The sequence below is a fragment of the Corvus moneduloides genome, chromosome 5, assembly GCF_009650955.1.
Source record: "Corvus moneduloides isolate bCorMon1 chromosome 5, bCorMon1.pri, whole genome shotgun sequence".
Taxonomy (NCBI): domain Eukaryota; kingdom Metazoa; phylum Chordata; class Aves; order Passeriformes; family Corvidae; genus Corvus; species Corvus moneduloides.
In genome coordinates this window covers 9427064-9451501 of record NC_045480.1, presented here as the reverse complement: position 1 = coordinate 9451501, position 24438 = coordinate 9427064, and the positions used below count along the sequence as shown (strand labels likewise).

At 36.8% G+C, this 24438-nt stretch overlaps 1 protein-coding gene across 7 annotated transcripts in view; it reads right to left on the bottom strand.

The window, feature by feature from the left end:
• Positions 1 to 24438, bottom strand: part of RGS12 (regulator of G protein signaling 12) — a 90770-nt gene that overhangs the window by 58108 nt on the left and 8224 nt on the right. For 5 of the 7 annotated variants that reach the window (XM_032108014.1, XM_032108006.1, XM_032108008.1 and 2 more), the window contains exon 3: positions 10886 to 11005. In XM_032108014.1, coding sequence (XP_031963905.1) covers positions 10886 to 11005 — 120 coding nt within the window. Of the gene's footprint in view, positions 1 to 1536; positions 1674 to 9947; positions 10103 to 10885; positions 11006 to 24438 lie in introns of those variants that run through there. The other 2 variants (XM_032108013.1, XM_032108012.1) reach the window with 2 other exon arrangements.

The window sequence follows — 24438 nt, the reverse complement described above, 5'->3', positions numbered from 1 at the left end:
TCAATGATTTGTCAGCTACTCAACAATAAACAGACCCCATATGTGCTACTGATGAGAAGAGGAAAAATTCTCTCATTTAGAACATTGTGGATTCCCTCTATGAATTTTGAAATAAGAGTCCTTCCTATTCCAATGCAATATTAACAAAAATATTTTGAAGCCAAACTAGCTGGAACTTGCTCGTGTATAAATAACTGAAGTAGAAGCTGCCTTGTCAGACACTGAGACTTCCCCTACAGTAAATCCCGTGAAGCAAAGGGAAAGATGCAAACGACTGCTCCGAGTGCCATCTGCTGTCTGCGGCGCTGCTCAGACTCCTGTGCATGTTTTCAAGGGCTAAGCTCAAGGTTTGTCATCCAGAAATCCACTCTAAAAACAAGTATTTGGTTCTACAAGCCATATTTTAAACTTCGAAAAACAATTCTACAGGACTGAAAAATGAAAATAAAAAAATACAGTTTTTCAAAAATGCTTGTAAACAATTCCATTTTTATTTTCCCCTTCCGTTGATAAACATTTTAAGACAACTGAATTCTCCCCACTAATAAAAACATGCAGAAACAGCATAACTTGCACATGCAGATAGAAGGTAACTTGCAGTCCCACAGTAAACTAAACTCCATATTAAAGAGGATATGATTAAGTGACACATCACTGAAACACATTTAGCCACTTCTGAATTTCCTACTACTGAAGATGTAGTCCCTAAAAATTAATGGATTTTGAGGAAATCAATGTAAAACTGAGCAGGAAAACTACTATACTTCAAGTAAATAATGCATATAATATCTTCCTATGCTTTGTAATTATTTACTTTCCTTCTCATTTTAAAATATGAAAATTTTGCTGCCATACTTTTAGCATTTAAAACAATTTTATTCTGAGATATATAGACATAAAGAAAAAGACTATAATGTCAAAATTTGATGATACAGCTAGGACACTTACTTGCAAAATAAGTGTTCTCTGAGCAAGAAGCCAAAACTGATCTAAGTCTCTACACCTCAGAAATTTTGTGTTCTATAAATACCTTAAACTTATTTTCAGTTATTTTAATAACTCACACCATCTGGATTCTGTTTTATTGGATAAAAATCCAGCTGGAAGAAGAAAAATCCCTTTAGGTGCACAACTTTAAAAAAAGCACTCTAACAATGAAAAGGTAACATATCTGTAACGACATTTTTGCTTTACGGAAACACGTGCAAGTATAATAAAAATTAAGTGAAAGATTTGTAAAAAAACTTAGAGAAATATCTGTATATCTACCACACTCATTTTAAAAACAACACAATGCTGCAAAAGAATTTTAAACATGGCTATAAAAAGGGTGTATTCTTAATTTCATAACAGAGCTTATATAGAAAGTCAACTTAAATACTTATACTTACAAACTTTGTCTCTTTAAAACCTCAATGAATCCTTAGAAGCATAATTTATCATATTTCACTGCAAGATTTCTTAGCTCGGAAGACTACTCATTAAACCATATTCCTGTTTTCTGCTCGCTTTAGACAAACAAAACTTTATACTTACAGACACTTGACTATCAGTAAAAGTTTTCTCCATGTATAAATAGTTTAATAGCTCATTGCTAAGAAACAGTCCCTTCAACTTTATTATTACGCTCTTTCTGAACACATATTTACTTCTTCCAGAGTCCAGTAAAAAAATGAGGCTTCTCTGTCTGTTGCCCTATCAACACCTCTCCCATTCTCCTCCCTCCCCAGCACATTCCCCGCCCTCAGTACTGGTTCTGTATCTTCTCATCAAAAGGAACAGGCAGCTTTCAAAATGGTGTTTAGGCAGGTCCTGCGTAACAATGAAGCTTCTGTAAAGACAGCAGCACTGCTGAGGAATCTGCTAATGTAAAATACATCCACTGAGGGCCTACAGGACACTGTCGTAAAGGTTTGTCCAAACTTGTTTAAGCATTGAGTCAACATCGCTTTCTCATCCAAAGTATTCTCTGTTTTTTAATACATTCCCCTTTGATGAGCATATTACCTGAATGAACTAAGTCACCAATCTCTACTAAAAATAATTAAAATATAATCTAAAAATAATTTTTAAAAAATATTGTTAGAACACGTAAGACTCACAGCAAATTTCTACCAGTTTCTGGCATGTATGTACGTGTCTCTCAGTGTGATTACAATCACATGTATGCATATTGTGCAACCTATCTCATCCTACCAAAACTCTCTGTGTTCTTGTGAGTAAGCAGAGCATTGGCATTTACAAGGAACATGTTCCAAGCAAAACATTACTCTCATAATTTTCAATACCACACCTACTCTCTAGACAGACCCACAATATCTGTGCAGTTTCAGAAAGAAATGCATGCACTTTCTGCCCAACAGTAATCCTTAAATATCATTCTTCAGCAGTTCCTTGGTCCAGAGGGAAGCTGAGGATGGGGTTTTTACTGTATTTTTTAAGTTTTAGAAGTACACGTGAGATGCTTTAATGATTTAATAGTGAATAAAAAGCAGTAGTAAATAAATAAAAAGCATCTAGTAGAAGCTATAGGTGATTCCTTTTTTCCTTTCTTTTTTTCAACTTCACTGGACGGATAAATACATGAGGACAGTGAAAATTAAGTGGTACGAACTCCTATCCAAAATCCCAGCAGTTTAAGCATGAGAGAGAATCAGAAACAATTTGCAGATGCTATCATTTGTGTCGTATGTATTCTGTGATTATGCTCTAGAAATACCAATTCAGTTCATTCAATAAAGCCTTAATTCATTCTCTAACATCAACCAGGTCTCATCACAGAGCAAATATCCCTCCTTAAATATTATTTTGTCATGTGACGTGACAAAAAGACATACCAGGTAACAGGAAGAGCAGCAAGGGAGGGCAGGAACAGAGAGGCACCAAACCAGTCACGCAGTTCCTCATTCCCACACAGGAGCTGCCTGGACAATCTCTTCTGCAGCTGCGGCAGCAGCTCTCGGCAGGGCAGCAGAGCCACCTCCCACAGCGCTGCAGCACAAACGAGGAATGCTCCCAGTGCCCAGGGCAGGCACCCAGCACCAGGAGATCCTACAGCCAGCCAGCCCTTCACAACAACCTTCCACCAAGGGAAAGGCAGCACAGCTTCCTGTGCCAAGAGGACACCCACAGTCCCACAGCCAAGCAGAAGCACTGTCCACCCTCACATCTAGGAATATGACCAGTTCAGAACATGGGTTCAGTCAAACTCAGTGTTGTGTTTCCAGTAGTGGCCACACATGGAAGTCTACCAGCAAGCAGCACAGGGCAACAACTCAGACATTTCCCTGATTACAGTCACCCAGACTCCCGGTATTTTTAGTTCAAGAGATTTCCTGAACCTGGCATGGCTTGTCTCCTTAATAATCCCCAGTGGCTCTCTTTCCCAAATACTTGTCCACTTTCCCTCCAGGACATGCAAATTTCTTGCACCCACAGCACTCAGTGGTGAGGCATCCCACAGACCGACTCACCTCCTACATGAACAATCGTGTTCTCCTGTTTGTTTTGCTCCTGGCTCCAGCTATCTTTAATTAATGGTACCGACTTCTTGTCCCGAAGGAGAGAGTGAGCAGTCAATCCTAACTACTTTTCCTATCCCACCCATAATTTTCCACTCTTTCTTACACCTTTCTAAATTTTTTCTTCTTCTAATATATCAGACCATTTTAAAATAAAGAGACCAGGTATGGAAAAACAAACCACAGGTGTATGCAATGGAATCATTTATTCCATAATAATCCATAGTACAGGATTTTGCTTCATTACTACTGTACTGAGCTGTTGTTTACATGCAACTCTCCCTTATAACTCAAAGACCTCACTTCTGAGAAGAAACAGTCTGCTAAGAAACATATATATCATTTGTTATATGAAGCTAGGGCTATTTCGCCTCATCTGTATTACTTTACATCAATCTGCGTATATTTTCATCTGCCATTTTGTTGCCCATTCATTCAATCTTGTAAAAGCTGCCTTGGTCTCATCTTCAGAGACTGCTCTTGTCCTTATTACCTGGAGTAACTTCACCTCACTGCTCACCTTCTTGGGAGGAGCCTTAAAAGACGCCCTTGAAACAACAAATGTAATATAAGAAACTGCAGCAAGGATCAGCCTTAAGCAGCAAATAATTCTGCATTTTAGAAACAGACCCCAGTGCAGTAATAGTAGCATTATTCTGCCATAATGTCACATGCCTCAGACCCAGAAGATGGAACAGTTTCAGTTCAAAGAGAGTAAGCCCAATTTTAGAAAAATGCTAGGTTAGGGAGAAAGACACCCCTGAGAGGTTGCCAACCAACCAAGAACTCCACTTGTGTGAGCATGGACTGTTCTGTCACTGCTCAAGGAAACCAGAACCAAAAAATGCCAAAGCCCAGGACCTTGTATTGCTGATCTAAGGAATACAACCCCTCTGTAGCTTCAGATGGTTACTTGAATTTGCTCACCCTGGCTGATCGTTGTAGTTCCATGAACTGCAGAGGTATTTACAGCCTGTGAATTCATCTGTGTCCCTTTAATCACACATCTTAAGAATGGCAGTACTGGCTACTACAAGGAGATTAATTTATATAGAATACAAGTTTGTCTCTAGTCCCTGAAAGCACATATCGTGTCTCTGGTTCTGTGACAGAAATGGGCTTGCGTTGGAGAGCCAAGCCTGGAGGCAGTAAGGATTGGACAGCACATGAGTGGCAGGGTCAGACAAGTCTATTGATTGCCTCCTCAAAAAGAAATTTCTCCATATACTGCCAACTGCCTTTGCACATATGGGGACCTAATTCCCTACGGAATCCATCCTAGGCAACACTGTTGGTTTCTTCTCAAGCACCACAGCATGGGGTGAGCACTGCCGTGATGAGCACTGCCATATGCACCTCAAAAAAAAGTAGAGATGAGATCCAGCTCTCAGCACATTCTCTGACTACTCTGCTTTTTACATGCAAATTTACATGGCAAATTCCTCCAGAATCTGAAGAAAATAACCCAAAAGTAGGAGAAAAGAGTAAAAAAGTTGCATTACTGAAGAACGGTCATTTTACCAATTGCAGTAACAGAAAATAAATCCCATTATTCTCAGTGTCTGGGGAAAAAAATCAGTTTCACTCTGGATTGTATCTAGAAATAAGTATCTCAAATTCACAATAAAGAGGTTGCACACAACTGCTCATCTGTTGACCAACCCAACTTTGTCAGATACTTTACAAAACACTGTGAGGAGCACAAGAACCTTCCATAAAAAAGACTATAAATGTAAACTTGAGGTACTGACAATCTTTTAAAAGTTATGGTATAGTATAAAATACCAGCAAAAGCTTAACAGTAATGCTGGTGTACAATCTGTGAAGAACAATGAAATGTATACTACTAGCATGATGTTTCCTTCTTCAAAGAGTAACAACAGATATAACTAAAGTACCTGGTAAGATCCCACATGCCAAAGTAAAAGCCTGAAGATGATCCTCTAGAGAAGGCTGGAGAGTCTAAAATTCTTAATAGAGCAGTCTGGAGATCTAAATGTGAAACCAAAGGATGCTGCTGGACAGCGTGACAGTCCGGACAGTGCAATCCCCTGCCTGCCCCCGTGTCCTGGCAGTGTTTCACTTACCAGCACAGGTGGGTGGCCACTGTGCAGCCCAGCAGGTGAACAACTCCAGCCAGGACTGTACCAACCCAGGGTCTGAACAGAGCAGAAGAATGCCTGGCACAAACCCCAGGATGCTTTCAATGTCTTACTGATCAGCTCCGTGACCACATCAGTAATTCAAGGTAAAAACATCAATGTGTAATGTCATGACTAATTTACACTATTTAAATCTAGATATCATGGTTCAGCAAGACAGTTTGAGCCAGCATAGCAAGAGACTCTAAAATCACTAAGCACACCTCTCACTGTTCCAGAAGCTGACCCCTGGTGCAAAGGGATAAGAGGAACAAGAACCTCATCTGTGGGCACAGATCCATGAGGCTTCCAACACAGCAGCATCAGGGGCTGCTCAGTGTCAGACTTCAGAATATCCATATATGAGACTGGATTAAGCCTTTAAGAACTCATTATCAGCACGCTAAAAATACAGTACTGCCTTTTACATACAAAAATGGAGATTTTCTCATGTGTGCACTGTTTTTTCACAACTGGCCTTTCCCCCACTTTCATGAAAGCTGACAGAAAAACTGCCTATTGATTGGTTATATCTTAGATAAAAATTAGGACAAAATATTGCTAAAGATACAATACCTAAAGGGGGTACGCAGGGGAACACATATATACTGGCAGCCCACAGCAAGTTTTCATAGCTTTAACAAATTGGTGAAATCTAAGACAACACTATACATTCTTTTCAAATTTTAAATTCACTATTATAAGCTGAGAAGGAAGAGGCCTCTTGACTTAAATCATGTGCTTATACTCGCCATAGTGGTGATGTCGTGGCCATGGTGATGATCTAAGAACATCAGTAAAGCAACCTCTGCAGAGAGAGTTAATACTTTTTATTAGATCATATGAGAGGGTGGGAAAAGTTTGGGGCATGTTTAGATCTTCTTGTCTGATTTTCCTACTAGCTGGTCTAATAGAAGCTATTATCTCCCTGTGTAAGCTTTGTCTGATTATTTAAATCAGTCAAACAAAAACAGGTACCCACTTAAAAACTCCTTATTAAGTCAAATGAGCATTTAGGGGGTTTTGCCACCCACAGATGCCAAAGCTAATATCCAGCAGAGACATGTCATTCATTAGTATAAAAACCTCATACCAAAGAGATGTGTTGTATGCTTTCAATTTGCAGATGAAATGCAAAAAGAAGTTGATTCAGTAGAATTAACAAAACAGAAAAAAAATCAAGCATTATTATCGATAATAACACCTAATAATACTACATTGTTAATGGTTATAATTAAGATGGAACATTCTAACAAAAGTCCTCACACTGCTTTTTAAAAAGAATACATGATACATTCCAACTTTGAAAACATTACTAAACTCTAGAAATTTGATAGAACAAATGATGTTTATCCTATACAATATAGTTTTAAGGTTTCTGAAACAGGATGAGAACAAGAAGAAGAGTTGCAACAGCCATCTTTTCTTGTCCTGATACTTAGTTAAAAGAATTAAATCATCTTTAAGTTAAAAAATTTCTCTGCATTAAATGATTATTTAAGAATACTTAAAGAACTTGACACTTGTTTCCCTAAGAGATTATATCTCTCTTTATACTACTCTGCCCTATTTTTAACCACAGAGAAATACCAAAAGTACAAGTACCAAAATGATTTTCAGGAAAAAACAGGTTTGAATGTTCCTCTTGGTGAGGAGGAACCTAATTTTTTTGTCTTCAAGAAAATACTGCAAGGTTCCCCCATTTTTACAGACTTCAAGAAAAATTAAAAGGTAAGTGGAATGGGCTACAGTTGAAAGTGTTATGGAATCTGTTTCCAAAACTGTTGATGAGTAAAAGAATTCCAATTATTGTGGCTAAGGTAAATTTTTACATAGGCAGTGTTCTACTGTCTGCGATCTCACAGAGACACCTTTAATGTGTTTATAAATTTATAAACATCTTTTCCAGAACTGAATTGTGCAAGAGAATGAGAGTAGTGGCATTCACCTACAGGGAAGAAAAGTGGGAAGAAGAATAGGATCATGCCCTCTCATTCAGCCAAATATTAAATAATCATAAGGTCCTTGCAGCTTAAGTTACACCTTGAAAATATGAACCAGTAAATATGCTAAAAAGTAAAACTGTGGTGCAAATCACAGAATGTTAACATGGTTGTTAGTGGACACTATTTCATAACAACAAATTATTCACATAGGAAAATTTATTACTACATAAAAGATAAATCTGTTCTTAACAAAACCAGATTTCTTATAATTTAATAAAGAAAAATTTCTAAATACCTTTCTTGTGAAAAGAGCATGACTGAGGCACATACTAGACATGCTCATTTTCTGAATTCAATTTACAGGATAATTAATCACAATCAGCCCTGCTGTGAACAAGCACAATTTCCACAGTTCAGAAATAAAATTGTGCATTTTCTGTTTTGTGAGACATTTTTCCTACCACAATTACAGCATAACTGCACCATTAATTTTTCACTCTCACCCCATTTTGATCTCTGCATATTTAAAATAATCTTGTATACTAGTTCTATTATTAAAAACAGCACCTAGACATTAATCCTAAAAACTTGTCTGTTTTTTTCTATGTGTAATACAGCTTCTGCAGGTAAGAAGAAAATGCTTAAGGAGAGGCAACTCTATCATTAGTTCTAACCTTGTAAGAATTCTGTCTGTGCATGTATAGCCAGACGTAATCTAACAATTTAAAATAAAAATGACATTTTTCTGGTGAAATCATGTTTTTATTTATTAAAGTATCTATTAATATGCTGTATTCTTGGACAGATCTTTTTAAAAATAAATAAATAACAAATTTCAAAGAAATCACGCCACCTTATGGCAGCAGTCGGCAACACGGACAGCTGGTACTTCACACACTGTTCGTACTTCAATAAAAAATCCAAATACAGCCTTTTTAGACATGTAAGCAATGTACACTGTTCAGCAAATGCCCATAAAAGAAACTCCATGGAACCTACTTACACTGCTCAATTTAGAAGATTGTGGATGCCAGCAGGAATCAAACCCACAAGCTCAGAGAAGCATATTAACTTCCAAATTTCATGTTTGGATTATTACCTTATCCATTCTGCTAAGATAACTGGAAAGAACACAAAAGCAAGCAAGTAGCCTATACAATATGTTCATGGTCATTATTCCAAAGGTGGAGTCTCTAAGAATTTCCTGCTATTGTTATTTCCTCTTCCAGCAACCCTAAATAGATGGCCTGAAATAAACTAAACATGTACTAACAATATTGTGTTCTACTACACTTAGTGTAAGAGTACTTGGGACAAGTGCTGAAGCAGCAGTGTTAAAGTTTGAGCCAAAATTAAAATACCCCAACACCATTTTTATTTTGACATACAAAGCTTTTGAAATTCTCCTCTGGATTGCTGTTTCTCCTGGTGGATGGGATATCTAGGAGTTCATTCTCTTACAGCATGTAGAGCGAAAAAAAGATTTCAAAGTGAAAAGAAGCAGTTGTACAGAGAACAGTCCACACCCACATAGCTACATGTAGTAAGGGCATTCATCCAGATACAGATTTTAATACAGACCATTCCTTTGTCCAATTCATATTGTGACCTAGAATGAAAGTTTCCCCTTCCAAAGTAACTGCAGTAACAATGAGGATGTTGAGACACAGATCGACTCTTAATCCCTCCTGTTGGTGCTACTCTGTTTACATACAGTAACCAGTACCAACTAGGACATAATGAGAGAAAAAAGAGCTTTTTAGGCCAGTAACTATGGTATCTTTCCAAAATTAATGGAAAGTTCCAAGTGCCAATTTTAATGAATATTTATGCAATGTAAAACAGCTCCAACAACAGAAATTACATTTTATTGTTGATGTTTAAAACACTCAAAACACAAGATGTGCAAAAAACCTGCAGGAAATTTCCATGTAGAAGACGGTGGAATGAACCATGTTTTTCCTGCTGCATGTGAATTACTGGCACTAGACTCTTTGGTATTCTGAGAGAATTCGCTCTTACTGCAACCAGAAATTCTGTCAAAACTGGTAATATATAGCAACAAGCTTTTTCAGTTTAGAAAAATCACCATTTTCTGATTAAGAAAGATGTTGTTGGATGGTTCCCAAACCCCTTTATCCAGAAGTTCTTGCTGTGTTTAATTTATGCACTTACTTATTACTGTATTAAAGTTATGAGCGCAAAGAAATGCAAAAGTATTTCCTCTGACTAGAAAAAAAAGCAAGACACTTAAAAACTTCAGACAACATAGAAATAGACCACTATGAAAAACAGAAAAATCTAAAAACATCTGAGAAATAAATAATTACAGTTCCTACCTGCATTCCCTAAGCATGCCAGAAGTTCCTCCATATATTCTGCTCCCCAAAAATCCACTGCACTGAGCTCCCTTCTCCTTTAGTTCAGAGTCACTGAAATGCCATTCTTCCTACATTTTCCCACAGCAGAAAACTCAGAGTGTCTCCTTCTTTCCTCCTCCCATCTCAAATGCTTTTTAAACACCTCCTTCCCATTTTGAGGGCTCAGTGTGCCACATTCCCTCCCATGCTGAAGAGTGGTATATAATATGTATTCCATGGCTCTTGTGCCAAGAGCTCTGCACAGAATTTGTTTCTCCCCAGTCACCAGCCTTCCTCCAAATAAGCACAGTAAAGGTGTTAGGGAAGAATTTGTCCATTCAGCTTCACATCACTGTGGGTCAGGTTTTCCTGAGGAGGCACGCTAGGAGAGAAAATATAATGAAGCCATATGCCTACAGGTGGTTCCTACAGCAGAACAGGAGGATGGCTTTTCATTCCTTGTTTTCACCAAAACCAATATGGTTTGGCCACTCAGAGCCAGGCATCAGCTGATGTTACACCAGATGTAAAATAGCATCAAACAAACAAAACCAGAATATGATGAACATTTGATTTTTCTATGTATCATGATACATTCATTTCTAAGACATTATGAACATTTTGATCAGCAAAAGTGTATTGTTTGTATTTACACAGGACCAAGTGTGATAGGAAAAATAAAGTCAGAATTCCGCACAGAAAGAATGGACACTGCTGGCACCAATGTAACCTATTAAAGAAATATTGAAAAAGACAGGTTGATACCTCAAATCTGTACTCCCCTCACAAAAATATCATATGATAGTAAGTAACTTTATTACACTAATATATTACTAACTTTCTTCCAGCAATTATCAGCTTTATCTAGTGTAAGCTCTCTAAGACTCACTTCTAAATTTTAAGTGAAAGTTAATTACCTCCAGGTCATCCAGAGAGCGAGTAATACTAAAGCGCTTAGATCTTCCAAATGATCTTCGAGCAGAAGAACGTGGGGGCGGAGCCTGATTTAATCCCATTGAATGTCCAAATTTTGCACCCTATACAAAACAGAAAATACATATTAATTTACTTCTTTAATTCTAGTACATTGCTGATCATAGTGACAACATCTGAATTTTAAAGAAATGGATTTGCAAACCTGTAACAGGACCAAAGTTTCAAAACAAGTTGGTCATTTGCCACGCCCCTGTAAAATCACATACTAAAATTCAGTAAAGTTGACTTTTCCAGTCTCAAGTCAAATATCTTAAACGTTCATCATTAAGTTACTGTATAAACATGAGTGATCAGTTAGGTTCCTAAAATGTACCCATGATATATGTCCCTAATAAAAGTAAGATGATCCTAGCTCTATACTGTCTTAACTGGAAACTATTTAACTACAAAATATTTGGGTTTTCTATAGGAAATTACCATCCTAGAAATCATCTCGCCCAGCTTCTGTTGGAATGTTTCTCCACATTTTTAAAAATCTTACTTTCACTACTCTTGTTTTAAAGCCTTGGTACTGCGAAGTCCAACTTTTTAAATCACACAGTACAAAATTGCAGGAACTTTTGTTCGGAGGAAAGCAACTATCTCACTTGGATGATCCATTACTAGAATTGGTGCTGCAGTAATTAAATCTAATGGTTTTCTCTTGTACCCATAATCATACTCTTTCTCTTTAAAAAATCACCAGATGTCAGTTAAGCTACTCAGCATGTACATATCAAGTTTATGCCAAATGGCAAAGTGTAAGCTTAAACCTAAAATTAGGCACACAGTCAGTGACTGGTGCTAAGCAGATGTACATAAACTCACTACATTACAAAAACTTGTGACTATGTGCCTGAAATTTTGGATTCCTTTCATTGTAACATTCAGTGTGAGGAAAATTCCTCCCTGTCTACTGATCCTTTTTGCTTTAGAAAATAAAAGACTTTAAATCAGAGCAAATTCCCTTCTGTTCCATGTCAGCATCTTTCTTCATTATAGTAAGCTTAAAAATATATTTATTGGTACTTTTATAATTGCTCATTTGGCAGATTTGTAATATTTATTAGATTTTCTATTTGTGTTCATTTCTTCCTTTGGGCAAGTTTCTGTGCTCTGAGTTCTGAAATATTTTGGTCTCCCTCCCTTTGATCACTCATTGGAAAGTCTATACACGTCACTTTAATCAAAAGAACAACCACAAATTTCACATCCTCATAACCTCATGCCAGCAACCACTCATACAAAGCAGAGAAGAGCAGCCAGAGCATTATACAGCCTCGGAGATGTCTGCCTGTTTGCTAATTCCCATGGAGACAACACTGTTCTATAGCAACTGGGCTCTGGCCATCACCAGTGTTATCAACAGATTCTGTTTACAAGCTCAAAGAATTGTCAAGACAAAACAGGAATCTGGATCCAAAGTATGAAGCAGGGTTCATCCCCTCAGCAGGCTTGAGAGCCCAACTTCATTCAGTGATAAAAGTGATCCATTTTTCCATGAAATCCCTTTCCCTCCCAATTTTCAATTTACTAAGGTGGTTTTTTATTGGCTGAGAATTAAATTGGGCAGGTTCTGCCAAAGAAAGCTGGAAATCTGGTAACCGAAGATTAGCTTCCAAGGTTTTAAGAGAGCATTTAAAATAACAGTATAAACAAGCTAAGATGGCTTTTGCTAAATGATCAAATCAATGTGAAGGGAGGAAAATTGCTCTCTGTAAATGTTGACAAGGAACACCCAATAGAGTGAGGACAGTTCCTGTCTTTCTGAGCAACTTTTAAAGTCATCTGTTCATCCAGGCAGATACTGCTGAGGTGGTTCACACCTGCCTCATCCCTTACAGCCACACCAGCCTTTCCTGTCTGAATGGAAAGCTTACACCTGATGCAGTAACCTGTGCCACACAGCGAACTTCACCTCAACCCCTGACTGAATTCAGCAATATCCATTACTGTTGCTGCACAGCTGATCAAAACATGAAAAAGGTTCCTCCTGTATGAATATGTTCCTGTTAAAACATGAATATATGTGTACAGCTACTCGATTTCACCACTATTCAAGGACAAACACACTAGTTCTGCAATTTATTTTTAATCTGAGAATTTGTGATAAAACTCTCAGACTAACAACAACTCAGCAAATTAATGGCATCATTAGTGTGAGTACAACTGGTACTTTGAAACAGTTACACAGTACGGGTGCTTAATGGTCTTTGATACGCTTCTTAAAAGCAGATGCATCCCTCAGAGAACTTCATCTTCCATTGAAAATAAAATGGTGAAAGGAAAAAGATGAAAAAACTAGCAGACATATCTATTCAGAATAATGAATATAATTCACTTTTCCTACTATTTCATCCCAAAAAAGAATATGAACTGTCCAGTATTTGTTTAAATGGTAGAGACTGACATATATGATTCTGCGAGGTTAAAACAAGCACCTGGAGAACATGCACTCAAAAAATTTTTCAAACAGTAACATTACAAATTGAAGGAAGAGGAACCAACTGCCTAAAGACAAATCTAATTAGATTCCACTGAGAAGCAGATTCTAGATAAGATTAATTATCACCAGATGCCCCAGTTTGGAAGTAAACGCTGCTTACCTATTTGTGGTCAGAAGAATAACAAAGAGAAAGAGGGAGAGTGGACAAAAACCACTTGTAAATTGTGGGGTATTAGAAAAGAGAAAGTGAATTAGCATCCAATCAAGATTTTTATTTATGGCTTTTGACATTCTTATGCGAAACTGACTATTGAGTCCTGTGTGGAACAGTAAAGATAAGAACAGGTAAAAAAAAAAGAGACCCTGAGAATAAAACAACGCTTAAGCAATGATTACAAAATATACAAATGCACTGAGCTAACCATTTCCCCAACCCATCTGGATAACAACTGCAATTAAGAAAATGTTTTCAACTGACAAAAATCTCTTCCTTGCTCTGAAAAATCAAATTCATAATCTAGGAAATTAACGAAGGCATTACTAAAAAAACCAAAAAGACTGCAATTCACAAGTATTTAATTTCCTGGGAAGTCTCCCTTTTCATCTTTTCTTGACTCTATTCCAGACATTCAGACTATGAAGGCAGACCTCCTTCTCCAGATCAATTTAAAAAATTGCTGTGCATAAACACATGCACACAAATAAGGAAAGAATCACGTATCTTAAGCAAATAGCACCATTTTGGCACATGTTTTTCATGGGACTCTGAAGAGCTGGAAATAAAAGCATCTATGACTTGAACAGAAAACAGCCATTGAAACTAGAATGTACTAATCAGCACGGCTAAAGAAATACATGGTATTTGAGCACAGAGAGATTGTTAGTGCAATGACTGATATTAATGTCATTTTTGCAGTCCGTTAGACATAAAGAAATTATCATACTTCTAAAAGCTTTTATTAGACTATTAAACAGATACTAAAAACCACTAAATTATCCACAGACATATCAGAACAAGACATGTATGACCAACAAAATGGCCAGGTTGGAGCAACCTGGTCCAGTGGGAGGTGTCCCTGCCTTTGGCAGAGAGCTTGGAACGAGATGATCTTAAGGTCCCTTCCAACCCAAGCCACTCTATGAAAAACATGCTGTTTCATTCTCTGTTAGCTGCCAAACTAAAACACTGAAATTTGCTGCATGAACATTAGGCTGGAGGGTTGTTTGGGTTTTTTTTAAGTACAGATTGCCTATAAGCCCTAGAATTTATTATCCTACCTTAAAGATTCTCTTCCAAAAGCAGTGTTGCTAAACCCGTAAAAGAAAACTCCAAAAGTATCTAAATAGTCAAGAGAATCTAAGAAATTCTATCAGAGAACAGAATTAGAAACTAAAGTCCACCTGACATTTCACTAAGTGCCTTCATTTTAGAAATTTTAGGAATCCAGAAGCCCCAGCTGAAAAGCACAGGAATTTGTGAAAACAAGTTGATCAGTGAGAAGCATGTGCTACAGCAATATAACCTCTCCTATTTGCAATACTGATAATTGCAACCCTGCTACTACTATCTGTCATGGTGACAGTATAAAAGAGCATATCTCTAAAAGCCTTTATCTTGTTATGATTTGGCAGATGGAGAGGAAAAACAACAAAGGATTAAAGGAATTAAAGTACTGATGCTCTTAAAAAATCCATTCCTTTTTCTACTGTTATAAAAAAGTAAAAATTAGAATGGATTGAAATACCAGGTAAATGTACAATCCTAAGAGAAAAAGGTCAATTAATGTGTCTGTGTCCTTTTGTTTTTTTAAATAAATTACTAGATCACCCCTTTTTTTAGGGTAAATGGAAATGGCAAGTGCAAATATCACAAGGAGAGCACTGAAAACAGGTCACCAGGGGAGGACTGATAGAGCAGCATTTTGTGAATGTGTCCAAGTGACAACAGTTTCTGTCTGAGAACAAGAAAGGTGTAGAAGTACAAATGAGAAAGTGGAAAATGTTGTACTTCACGTATTAGCAAGGCAGAGGGAGTGAAGAAGGACGTGACTCATGTTAGACTGCACACAGACAGACAGAAAGAACAAAAAGTATCCAATATAAGATGATTTCCACAACTATAATTATTTAACAACAGAACAAAAAGGATGGGATCTTAAAAGTATTTTTAACTGATAAACAAGTTAGGCAGCAGTTCCATATAAGATTTTCAGCAGCTGTGGCAGCTTAAGGGCTTTGCATGTACCTCTGACCACTCCTGCAAGCTCACAAATTGCAGCAGGCTGTGCCCTCATCTCCACTAACAGTAAACTAGACTTCACAAAATGAAATAATCCTGTTTCTAAGGCAGATCCACAGACAGTCATGCCAGCACAAATCATGATCTTCACTGCCAACTCCAGCCTGAGCACAACAGGAGCTCTTTTAAGCTGGAACTACCAAACAAATGCACTGCGAAACTGACAGCCAATATGTGACTGTGACCTGGAGCCTGAGAGCACAGAAGAAAGTCGATGAAACCTTATCAATTATTCAGAACACAAAGAAACATAACACCTTTAGAAAACATCTTCAATTATCTTAAAGGAATTCCCATCTATAGCACAAGCTGTACCATGTTCCTTCATATTCCAGCAAATGCACTTATTAAGTATAATAATTTTGTAACAAATTATCATATGCAACAACGTGAAATTTCCATTTTGTGCTAAGTAGTCTTTGTGCCTCTCTACAGTTTTTGTCTGGATATTACTAATAAATTTCCTCTCTTCTGGTACCCGTTATAAAGCTGAAGGTGAAGGAAGGGGGTAGCAAGGAAGGACACAGGCAGGTATTGGAATATAAGAGACTAAGGAAGGGGAAAATGTTTGTTAGTTCAGGCATTCCTGACAACAAAAAAATACAGTGAGCTGGCAGCAGGAATCCAGAAAGGGGAGAAATGGAGAAAGAAAAAAGCTGTGAGGCTTTAGGCCAGCTTTACAACTTCCAGCAAATTTACTCTTTTCATGGAAAACACATTATAGTTTGGGATCTTGAGAGGAAACTAAAGGGACTAAATCTGATGGGACAGAGATTTTGCCTGCTCTGTGGAAGAGCAGCAAGAAGGAAAGGTAAAATATAAGGGAAGATAATCAAAAAAGTTTAAAAAGCACTGACAAGCCAGATCATCTACATTTATAGAACTATGCTTTCAAAACTGTTTCAGAACAAAAGTTAATCTCACAAGATTTGAATGAAATAGTTTTAAAAGTTTAAATGTTTGATGAAAAAAAGTGCAAGAAAGTAATTAAATGTCATGAACAAAATTCTAGGAGCTCTAAGACAAAAATATCATTACTGGTATGCACTAATCTTTAGAGAAAATGTTCTTCCTCCTGTTCAGGTGGAACAAGTACACCATCCTGCATCCTGGCCACTTAAGAGAATACAAAAGGACCATGCACATGCTAGAACGGTCACACTGCTTGCCTCAATTTAAGGAGCTCAGCTAATTAAGGAGCTCAACAGAATTTGGTATGTTCTATGTGTCACAGAACTTAATCATACTAACTATAAAATCACCAAATTTTAATTTGTCCTATTTCCAGATACTGAAGCTTTGAAAAACTCTTAACTGTTTTTAGGCTTCATTCTATGGCTTTGTATGGTAAAGTGCGTAACAGTTTGGAACCCAGATACACTGACCATATAACTTGAAACTTCTGTAGATACTCAAAATTTGCCAAATTTAATCCTGGCTGTTGAGCCCCTCAGCAGAAGGGTCATTCTGAACAGGCAGTTCATCTTTTAAAAAAATGCAGGTTTAAGACTTCAGAAAGTTGCTGATTTCGACCTTTCTGAAAAGGGATGGGAAACAAGGATGCCACAGTAATGCCAATAAAGCGTACAAAGTCTCAAAACATAATGAAAGGATCACAGAAAAAAAAGCAGCTGATGCAAATATTATACTGCCATCAATATTAGTCTCAAATCCTGCTCAAATCCCCTGGGCCATGGGGTTTTATCTTCCTCTCTTGTCCATCCCACCCTAAGCATCCATTCTCCTGACTACTGACCACCCCCCTGGAGCAGTGCAGAGCAGGCCTGACCCCCCTTTGCCCCTCATCCCACCTGCCAGCATCACGTGTTCCCCACCCAAAACTGACAGTGAAACTCGCAGTTCTTGTAAAATGATGGTCTGTGCGGCCTGAGAACAGGATGGATTAACATACGGGATATGCCAGGTGAGGACTTCTCATATTCTGAAAGAGATAAAGGAATCTGGGGGGAACTGGGAAAAGAACTGGCTGTGGTCCAGTCCCCTGGCCCGTAACAGGAAGCAGTAAGTCCTGGGGTACAGGTACCTGTGCTGCTGGAGAGGGCTCCAGATGCTATGGACAAAACCAGAATGAATGACACCCTTCAGGCTGCCCTGCACTGGTGCCATCATCATGGAGTGACAGCACCTCACAAAACCAGATTAGGTGACAGAGGGTTAATTAGAAAAGGTCTATCCTCATTCAAACTTTACTGTCAGCTTTTCTGCAGGCTTTAATTACACTTCAATTCCTGTAATTTTTTTTTTTTTTGGTTGGGTTACACCAGGATGACAAAGAATTCAAATGCTATATTCACCAGTCCTGATCAACAGATTCGATGACTTTTAAGAATACTTCTTTACTGATCAGATGATAATGACACATTTCACTCCCTTCCTAACCATTATAATGGCTTAAATACCAGTTTGGCCCATGATACAATGAACAATGTAAGATCTTTCATATAAAATCCACATGGACTTTGGGAAGACACAGAAAAGAGACTGTCCTGACATGAACATCCAAGTAAATGAAATTTAATGCTAGTCTCCTGTACTAAGGATATTAGGCATAAAACACTGACCCGTCTACACTTCAGTACTATCCTAACCCCTTTACAAGGAAAAAAAAAAAAAAACAAAACAACAAAACAACCCCAATAAATGTTGATGTTGTTTATGCAGATTAAAAAGATCATTTTCCCAGTGTATATATATATATATACATATATATATATATTTATAGCTAGTATATTTATAACTAGATAAAAGTGTCTTATGTAAGTTGGAAGCCTGGTAGTTGGAAATTGCAGAGGAACAGAAAGAACTTACTACACTAGGGGAAAATGTGGAGAAAAATATAAATACAGACATAACAATTGGTTTCAAATCATCTTGAACATTAGGTAGGCATTAGCTGGGAACATTAATTCAGTATAGTCCAATAAACAGTAACAATCAAAACTATGACCAAAAATCATCAGAAAAGAAAAAAAACATCAAGAAATAAGTCTTACGAATATATTGCCTGACCACACATTTTTAAAACTACTTGTAACTCTGGTCAACCCATCTCAAAAATAGTATTACAGCAACCAATTATATTACAATTATGGAAAAACTTTTGCATGGGAGAAGACTAAGCTGACTTCTGATTGAAAAGTAAGTGATTGGTGGTTGAGGTTTAAAACAAAAATAACATCAGTAAGAGAAAGTAGAGTAAAACTGTTAGTATTTCTCAGGACAAATATTAGCAGGTATGAAATGAAACTACAGATAAAGTACAATTATGTGGTGTTTTCTTTCCACACTATTAAACTGCAGAATATATAAGTCAAGTGATATCAGGAATGCCAAAAGTACAAGTTCAGGTAAGTTTTAGCAATTCCATATTTATTTTTTTGTTAATTAAAGACCTTTATTCCATATTTATTCCATATGGATCTATTTCTTCTCCAGTGAAGAACTGGTATTTTACAACTCCTTTTCTCCTCTAAGTCTTCTCAACTTCAAGAAATTCAGATTTCTTTTTTTTTTGTACAGGCAATAACTTTATAACCTCCCACCTCAAAGCTTTTATGTTTATAACATAAAAACTAAGCCATTTTTCATTATTTCAATTCATTCTATCCTAATTATTTTTTCCATGCCATTTTCTTTCTAGTACACAAATTTGAAATGAGGACACTTCACAAAAGTTGACATCGCTCTACAGACATTTACTGTTCAGATTTTATCTGATTTATTTTTCAGAGAAACACAGCCAGCATTATTTGGCCTTTTTATATGCTTTAAAGATCCTAGAACCATTTAAAAAATAATTTTAGAAGATTACAATTCATATGAAAAGGCTGCATGAAATTACTAAATATTTAATTGCTTTTCATTTTCTCAAAGCAAAAATCAGAGGACCTATTTCTTCTAAATGCCTCTTTGCAGATTAATTCACACTAGCACATTCTCAGACCTAGCTTGGTGTTTGCAATTTTTCTTGAGTTCTCTTTAAGGTATATAGGTAGATCTCAAATCAGATCAAAGTCTATAATTCCAAAAGTTAACATTAAATTGTACTGTGTAAGAATAGCAATCCAGATGCCATTAATTCTGCTTCAAAAACAGCTGTGGTGGAACAATTCAAGCTAGTGAGCAAACAGAATTCTAAAAGAAAGGGAAAAAAACATGTAATTATACAACAAAAAAACAAATATGAGAACCACAAAGCTTTGCCAACATTGTCTCTGCATCTAAAATCTCTGCTTTGCAGTTAGTTCACCATCCAGTTACCAACATTAAAAAACTGCAATACTTGGATCTGAAGCAAATTACAGATTTTCACCACCAAAAAAAAAATCATCATTTTAAACTTGAACAGCATATCTTTTTCAGTAATACTTGCTTTGGAAACAAAGACAACTCTGAAGTAGTTACAGTTAAACCTCTGATCAAAAGAGAGTAACAATAATAGTTACCCAAGATATAGATTAGCAAGGACAGATGCCTTAGTGAACCCCACAGTACTTACTCCTTATCTGTCTTCTCTTCTATGAACCCCACAGTACTTACTCCTTACCTGTCTTCTCTTCTACATTTTTACAATATTTTCAGGAGCTTAAATTAGGAAGCTTACCAAGCAGCTGATATATTTTATGGTTTAAAAAAATGCATACATATTTGCAATACTATTGTCCAGTGAGTCTTATACAATAAGATTTTCTGTTTTGTTTTCCTCTAAGATCTACAAACAGGATCCAACTACAAATTCACACTTTTCATCAGCACAAACAATAATGTGATCAAGATAGAAGCGTAACAAGTGTGGAACAGGAAAGGATTTCTAAAAGTCAATACCCAAAATTTTAAAAAGCTCTTTAATTATATTTTAATAGCTTTGTCATATTCTCTTGGAATAAACCCAGTGCCCAAATGCTAGTTATATCAGGCTCAGGTTGTTAAACTTCTTTTGATCTTCAGTGTTATACTCACTCCCACAGTATTAAAACAGACTTTCTCTTTTTCAGAAGAGATGGCGAGAGGTCAATGCCTAGGATTCTGTCCTCAAGTTTAGTCCTCAAAGACTAAAATGGCTGTTATGAAGCTTTCCAGTGGAAAAATGAGTATTTTCCCAGTTAAACTTAATTTAAAACAGTAATGGGTAGACATATTTTTGGCCAGGCACTAGCCTGAAAACAGAGAGTGAGGGTTGAACAAAATCAAATGTATTATATTAATTTAGTCTAGAGGGAAAGGAATGCTTCCCTGTTCAGCAATTTCTTAAGTCCCTTGCCAATTCTAACATCCCCTGATGTTTTCATATTGCTTACGATGCTTTTCATTTGCGTCACCCAAAAATCATGCACAAGAGTGAGTAGATAAGTGACTGGAACTTAGAGGGATGCTAAAGAAGGTGGAAAGAGCAATGCAACAGCAAAGGCAGGATAGTGCAACTGGAATTACAAACAAAAAAGCAGGAATTATTCCATTCCCACAGAAACCATAATCAGGCCCTTCATGTTAGTCTCACAGACCTCAGGAGAGCACACACCTCCATCCAGCATCAATCTTAGAGCAATTTAGAAGCTTCTTGTCACCAGAAATCCTCCTTAGTTGATCTCAAATTGAAAGGTACCTTGCCTTCCATGACTTTTCAGTACATTTCAGCAACATCATCAGGCCTCTCACTACTTGTTTTCATCTAAGACCTACAGAAGACATGGATACCACCAAAAAATGCTCATTAGGTGCTTCAATAGAAATCTGTTCACGTGACACTTTTAAGAAACTCCAGAAAGGTGAGGTTCAGGAAATAATTTGAGGGGTGCACAGGGCCAGAGATATCTTCTAGTAAGTCTCAGCCAAAAGAAGTGGACTAGAACAAAAATTTCCCTGATTAAGTTCTCCTCTTACCATGCAGAGAAACCATTTTAAAAGGTTTAAAAAAAACATATATATACAGCAATTGTCAAAGTATGTGTTCAGTAATTTGGGGATAATTAATGATTACAACGTTTTAAAGAAAACAAAAAACCTCATGCTATCCACTAACAACAAAATGAGGCATTTTTAACTATTTTCAACTATTTACACTTACACTGAATTTTAAAATGCCTTACAGCATCATAAAGAAAATTAGTATTTTAAAAGTGAATTTGCCAATTATCACAATTCTAGTCTGTGAGCTGAAAACATCATCACTAAAGGGAAAAAAAGCTCAAAAAATGTGTTAACTTGCTTGTGACCTGAAGTCTGAAATGCCAGACTCACAAGAAGCACTTCCCAGGCTAGTTCGGAAAGTGCAATTTTAAATAGATATGTTCACTAACACTTTCTCACATCTGCTCTTGCGTGCTGTGCAATTTGCAAATGTTTTGTAAGTGCAGCTATAAAATCTGGAAGTAGTTTATGCCCATCTTACCCCCCACTAGCATTGTACAGTACAGCATATTTTTTAGAATTACACGCTGTGATCATCACTGTTTATCTGCACAGCAGCTCTGCTAGAGCAGAATTGCATCCAGGAACTCATGTGTAACGAAAATTCCAAGGAAGACAGTGTTTAACATAGAAGTACAGAGTCCACCACAAGAACCTCTAGCTTTGATAATCTTTTCTCCCTCTAGTGGCTTCTACATTCCCACTCACAGGAGGTTTTATCTTCAGTATTGATGTAAAAGACAAAAACCTACCTCAATTAAAAGCAATTTAAGGACTGTTCTGCCAAATGAAGACTTAGACTGAGCCACCAAGTTGTAAAAATATGAATGTAATCCCATGTGGCAACTTTATTCACTTTATTCCGTGACTGGAATGCGTCTGAGCAAGCTGGGTAAAATAAGTCCTTACCACTTACAAAGGTCACAGGAAGCTGAGGATGTGTAATTTTCTAGAACACAGATCTAACGCACCTGAATAATGGTTTGTAATGGGCAGTTTTACCTCTTCCCTACACACAAAGTAAAAAGAAAGTCTGAATTTCTCTCTTATGAAAACAAACTAGTGCTCTAAAATGCAAATACAAATCTTCCCTATTTCTGCAGCACCTGAAGAAGTATAGAGCTATGTTCATCAGTAATGACATCCCCTATCTTCATTACAGATTTAAGATGAGAATATTGTACAATTTCATCTCTGTGAATTACTCCAAATAACCTTTATGAGCTTTTCTCATCAGTTTCAACAGCCTTCAATAATACTGAAAAATGAAATTAAAATGCGAAAGAGGTTCTGTAGCCTCAATGAAGAGATTAAATGCTAAAGCCATGTAGGAACATTTTAAATGCGTCTTGCAAACAAATTTGTCAGTAATCAAAGAACAGAATGCCTATTTTATTATCAAATAGACTTAAAAGGGAAGACTGAGATACTTAGTGTTGGTTTATGCTGATGTGAGTGATATAGTAGGTGAAATATTATTACTCTTTACCCACACATGGAGCATCTTTCATCTTGAAGTGTAAAATTTTCTATGAGAACTTAATTATTATAATCTTGACTTCCATGAAATAAGTGTTTCTTAAAAAAATCTAATCCATATTACTATCATGGATGACACTGCAGACACAAACTTATTACAGAGACCCCTAAAGAATTTCAGCAGCATCCAATGCAGTTGGTTCAGCTTCTAATGAGCACTTGGGACCAACATCCATCATGCACCTGCACCAAGTACGGCATATAAAGAGGCCTTTTCCTTGGTCCATCAGCAAAGAGATCATGAAGCACACAGACTTCAGGGCAGTAGATAGAATCAATTCTTAGGTGGTTTGGGTGAGAAATGTTCACAAATTTAGTGTTTCTGTTTGGCTAACTTCTGTCTGGTTTTTGAAAGTGTGAATCACCTTGTATTTAAGAACATTTGAAATTTAATTTTATTGCAGGCCTGGAAAACATTGCTGCCTGTAGCAGTGTTCACCTTAACAATACACTAATGTGTAACTATTATACATACTAGTTTATTTTATTTTCAGCACAAAAAGCATACAGTAGAACGTATGCAAAAGGTGTTTGCTTTACAGTGCAGGAAAAGCAATAAAAAATAATTTCTCTTTCCACACAAAACCCAAAATGTTCTGAAGTTCCACAGCCTAATCCCCAAAATGTCTGTGACTGATTGTCACAGCACTGCAAAGATTTAGTTTCTAACAGTATGAAACAACTAATGAACCTCTACTGTCGTCCACTTGAGCAAGGGTTGTATATTTTTAATCAGGTGAGAAAAAAAACACAGTTTTTCAAAACAGATTTGGATAGCATGATGGACATCTGAAACAATCATATAAGCAATACACAAAATTTTCACAAACAGTATTCTCTACTCTTTTTGTGTTGAAAATAAAAAAAAACCAAACTAGTATATTTAATATTTACACTAGAGTACTGGTAAGGTGAACACTAATATAAGCATGGAATGACAAAGCTTCCTGAAGACTAATTTGGAGTATAAGATTCTGTCTTTCCCTGGAGTCAGCAAACATTTCAGATACAAAACTGCTACTGATTCTTTTAGTATCAGAACAATGGCTCCACTTTACTAGAATTCCAGTTATCAACAACAGACTCCCCTGAGATTAGTTCCCTCAACAGCAAAATGTGTGTGTCACAAAGGGTATGTAATCACGCTGAATACTCCTCCCACACCTTTTTTTGTTTTTTAAGTCTCCTCACTTTGTCTAATAGTAGACAAAACAAGTAGATGGAACAGTAATTTGGAATAAAATTTGAATTACAGGCTTACTGGCAGAATGGTAGATTTGTGA